Source organism: Brachycentrus maculatus, unplaced genomic scaffold (genome assembly GCF_059751285.1).
Source record: "Brachycentrus maculatus isolate JH-2025_06_01 unplaced genomic scaffold, ASM5975128v1 h1tg001796l, whole genome shotgun sequence".
NCBI lineage: Eukaryota > Metazoa > Arthropoda > Insecta > Trichoptera > Brachycentridae > Brachycentrus > Brachycentrus maculatus.
In genome coordinates this window covers 25,220-29,217 of record NW_028282382.1, presented here as the reverse complement: position 1 = coordinate 29,217, position 3,998 = coordinate 25,220, and the positions used below count along the sequence as shown (strand labels likewise).

The 3,998-nt window shown below is 34.9% G+C and overlaps 1 protein-coding gene across 1 annotated transcript; it reads left to right on the top strand.

Moving 5' to 3' along the window:
* The first annotated feature begins 174 nt into the window (after positions 1–174).
* Positions 175–1,202, top strand: LOC148298628 (uncharacterized). Its single transcript, XM_088276744.1, has 2 exons — positions 175–236; positions 918–1,202. The coding sequence occupies exons 1-2, from the start codon at positions 175–177 to the stop codon at positions 1,018–1,020; spliced, it is 165 nt and encodes a 54-aa protein (XP_088132870.1). The 3' UTR covers positions 1,021–1,202.
* Positions 1,203–3,998: the final 2,796 nt, after the last annotated feature.

Below are 3,998 nucleotides of genomic sequence, written 5' to 3'. Positions count from 1 at the left end.
TCCCAACCCCAACCCCAACCCCAACCCCAACCCCAACCCCAACCCCAACCCCAACCCCAACCCCAACCCCTGAAATTCGTAAAAAATATACCAAAATATGAAACCATTTATTTTTCAAATAATTTGCAAAATATAATATAATGTAAATGTAATATAATAAACATATCGTAAATTATGAAAGAGTTAATACACTTGCATGTTGGGCAGGCGGGAGTTCAAATGGGTGCACAACTTTGGCAAGAATATGCAGATCAACATAGCCTATCGAAAGACGGAAAATAAATAAGCAAAGATACGAGCAAACATTATAAATAAGAGCAGCATTCCTAATTGAATAAATCAGCCATTTTTTCATAAAACTAATTGGGGGTTCATACTCCTCTCGCTCTCATGATTGACACTGATCCCATGGCCATTGAATAAGTTGTGGCATCTAAATCTTTTGCGAATTTTAAATTCGCTAAGGGAAAATAAAGTAGTGCGTCTTGTTATAGTAGAGGGCGTCTAAATTAAGGTCGTTCACTTTTGCCATCAGCTTAAGATCAAATACGAAAATTAGTATAGAAATGCGAGTGCTTTTAAGGGTTCATGCTTCAACACTCAACTTCTGGCGGAACTGGGTCTGGCCTTATGTCACTATTAGCTTAAAGATTGAGCCATTCTTTTGATAAAAAATCTAAGGTAAGTTTAGTGTTATATTCTTCTCCCAGTATGAGCAATGTGACAGTCGAAGCGTATAATACTGTGTTAAGCACACACGATCTGTTAGAACATTCAGATGTTTCAGTTCTTTTGACAAACTAAAAGTTGTACAGTATTCATGCGAACTTGCTGGACATGGACAGACCATTTTATTTTGATATTAATCGGACTATTAACAAAATATGTTCTGCAATCACACTTCCGATGCGATCAAGCCATTCAATTCGACCATTTAACATGACGAAACTTCAAACAAACTTAGTGCCCTATCCTCGTATTCATTTCATCTCCCCATCCTATTCTCCACTAAAGCCTTAAGATTCTTTATCTGCTGAAGGATGCTCAGTTTTTGAGATCACTGAATCAGCGTTCAATGACTCTAATTTCGCAATAAACATAAGCACCAAGACCGGTAAATATTTAGCGAATCAGCTTTTTTACTCCGGAAATGTTTCTCATTTTGATGCTATTAGGAGTATGAACAGGATTAATAAGACAATAAGGAGAGTTGAGTGGATCCCGACAGGTTTTAGTTGTTCCATCATAAACACTAAAAAGCCCTCTAACTCATCTTCTAACGATAAATAAGTTTGCATGCTCTCCAATCATACTGGCGTCGCTAACCTTTTTTCTAAAGTCAATCATAAGTTCGATCTGCTATATTCTAGAAGAGCTTTTGTGCAATATTACATCGGGGAGGGGATGTAAGGGTCGTAGTTTAATGAGGCGAGAGAAGATTTGGCTGCACTTTAAAAAGATTTTTAGGAAGGTTCAAGCGAATACTAATACTAAAATCAAATGTTCGAATGATTACTAAACACACAAGCAACTTTTATGTATTACACTTTCTTTTCGTGTTTATATCATCTAATTATGCTGATTGCCAATTTAATATTTAACATTTTTTGTGTGGCTGCCATCAAACTTTCAGGAATGACAGTTAACAATACATAATGTTTTTCTGCGGAAAAGTACCTGAATATATCGAGCTTATTTAAATGAATTTTTATCAAGAGAATGGCTTTTTGCTGAATTCATTCTTTTTTATCATGCCCGAGTTGAAATAAAACTCTACTTTCAATTTATATTTTTAGACTTTTTAAGCTTCAATAATATATTCAATGATATTCAATCTATGTGACGAACAGTACACTGGTGATGTGTCAGCCTATTAGTATTTTATTTTAAATCCACAATGGCTTTGCTTTCAACACTTGAAGAATGCGAACTACATCTCGAAATGTAAAACTTAAATAGCCAGCAAATGCAAGCCCGATTTAGCTGTCCGAACCTGATTTCTTTCTTTCGCAAAGTTTTAACTGAGAATAATGGGGGCAGTTATAAGTAGATGGTCAATTGCTTTTTCGACAATCTGTTGGATGCTGACAATGATAAAAAATCGTGCTTTATTCGGCTTAAATGGCTGGTCTTCCTGCATGAACTCCTGGATTCTTTCCAGAAAAACTCCTACATGCATGGATACATTCATAAAGGACTTTCAATCTATCTCGATATAATAGAGCCCCTTGAGGAACAGTTTCATCCCTATGAAAAATACATTTCAAGAATTTTGCTGCGCCCATACATACAGTACATGATCAAGCTCTGCCAGCTCGAAATGCAGGAAGAGCATGCATAAGATAATCTTGAGTATCGAACTAGTCGCTGGTTTAAAGAGTATAATTTGTTGATTTGGGCAGTAGAGACTTTCCGGAAGCCGATCGGGTAAGTGAAGAATTTTTTCGAGGAATAGTTACCATATCTAAATAAAATGGGAGCACTCCTCTCTAAAAATTTAAAAGTAAAGACTTCATAAATATAGAATCGCATGAAAAAAATAAAAACTGAGTTCATTCTGATGAAACAGATCAAGGGGATATTATCAATTTTCGAGTTGTCGAATTTGGAGTACAAAATTCAAGATTTCCAAAATTCTATCAAAAACTTCGCGGAAGACGGGGTTGACTTCATCCCTGAATTCGACACCGTATAAGTTTTTTAATTCATGATTTCGCCCCTGATGAGAAAGTAAATGAAAGGGGACCAGCAAAAATCCATCGAAATCACAAAAGATGATTGATAAATCTTACTTCTGACCTAAACTCTTTGTACTAAATCACTAAATCAGCAAAAGCCGAATTTTTTTGGGCCGATTGAACCTTGAATCCGTTATTATAATAAATAATTTATAATTAAGATTCAGTCTCTATCAACAATGCACGAGTATTAATAAGCGAGCCCAACCATACGACTGCGAGTTAAAACAAATAAAAATATGAATTTCTTTGTCGCCATCTAAGTCAATAAAACTATCCAATAACTCGCTAAACGAATTTTGATCTGCTACGTTCAATTAGTCGAATAGTATCCCAAGCAAATGTCAAATCACACAAACTGCCATACCAAAATGCGTGACCTGACTGTCTCAGCAATCAAGCTTGATGGATACTACATAACGAAGCATGAAATAGTCAGTTCCTTACTGAAAGATTACGATTAAATTGAGTGTACCATCAGCAAAGCCAAGCCCAAATTTCCGAACCAGCCTAAAGCCTACGAGTATACACTCAAGAAAATAGAATAGCATGATCTTTGGGGCAGAATGATCGACTCCAAAATTAGAGGTACTTAAGAGTATCAGAACACCAGCAAAGCTAAGACTCTCACTGCTCACTAATTAGAGGAATCAAAGAACAATGAGAAAAGAAAATAGGGCAAAAGAAGCAAAAAGATATTAAAAAAAAATCAGAAAAAGGAAAAGAAAAATTAAGAGAAATTCAAAGCTAAAAATTAGTATTAGAGCTCGTAATAGGCTGAGCCAGCACAGAGAAAATCCTCAAACGAAAATGAAGGAGGCCTAATCTTATCATTTATCAATAAAGCAACTAAGGTAAATTAAAATAAATTCAAAGATAGTTTGAAATAAGCTGAGTAAAAGGATCATAGCGTTTAAACGCCTAAATTTGTGGCACAGACAGATGAAAAAACTTTGAATCCAAATTTCGCCTAAATCATTTCTTTAAAGGAAATAATGAACTCACAAACGTAAATGATTAACCATAAAAAATCTGAGATAAATATCAAAAGCAATAAATTCATTTCAATCGAGTGCTTCGAAGGAAAGAGTCAAAAATCTCTAAAGGAAATAAAAGGCAAAGCAGGAGCAGCATAAAACGGAAAATAAGAGGATAAAGATAACAGAAAAGAAGTGGAGGTGACGCATTTGACAGTATCTAATAAATAATCGATAGTGGAGAATAAATATAAGTAAAGACAAAACTAAACAATTAATGAGT

Excerpts from the sequence above, each read along its gene's own strand:
- LOC148298628 (XM_088276744.1), top strand. The coding sequence starts at position 175 with ATGAAAGAGTTAATACACTTGCATGTTGGGCAGGCGGGAGTTCAAATG. Across the intron at positions 237-917 it reads CAAATGGGTGCACAACTTTG|CCATTCAATTCGACCATTTA; the intron begins GCAAGAATATGC and ends GATGCGATCAAG.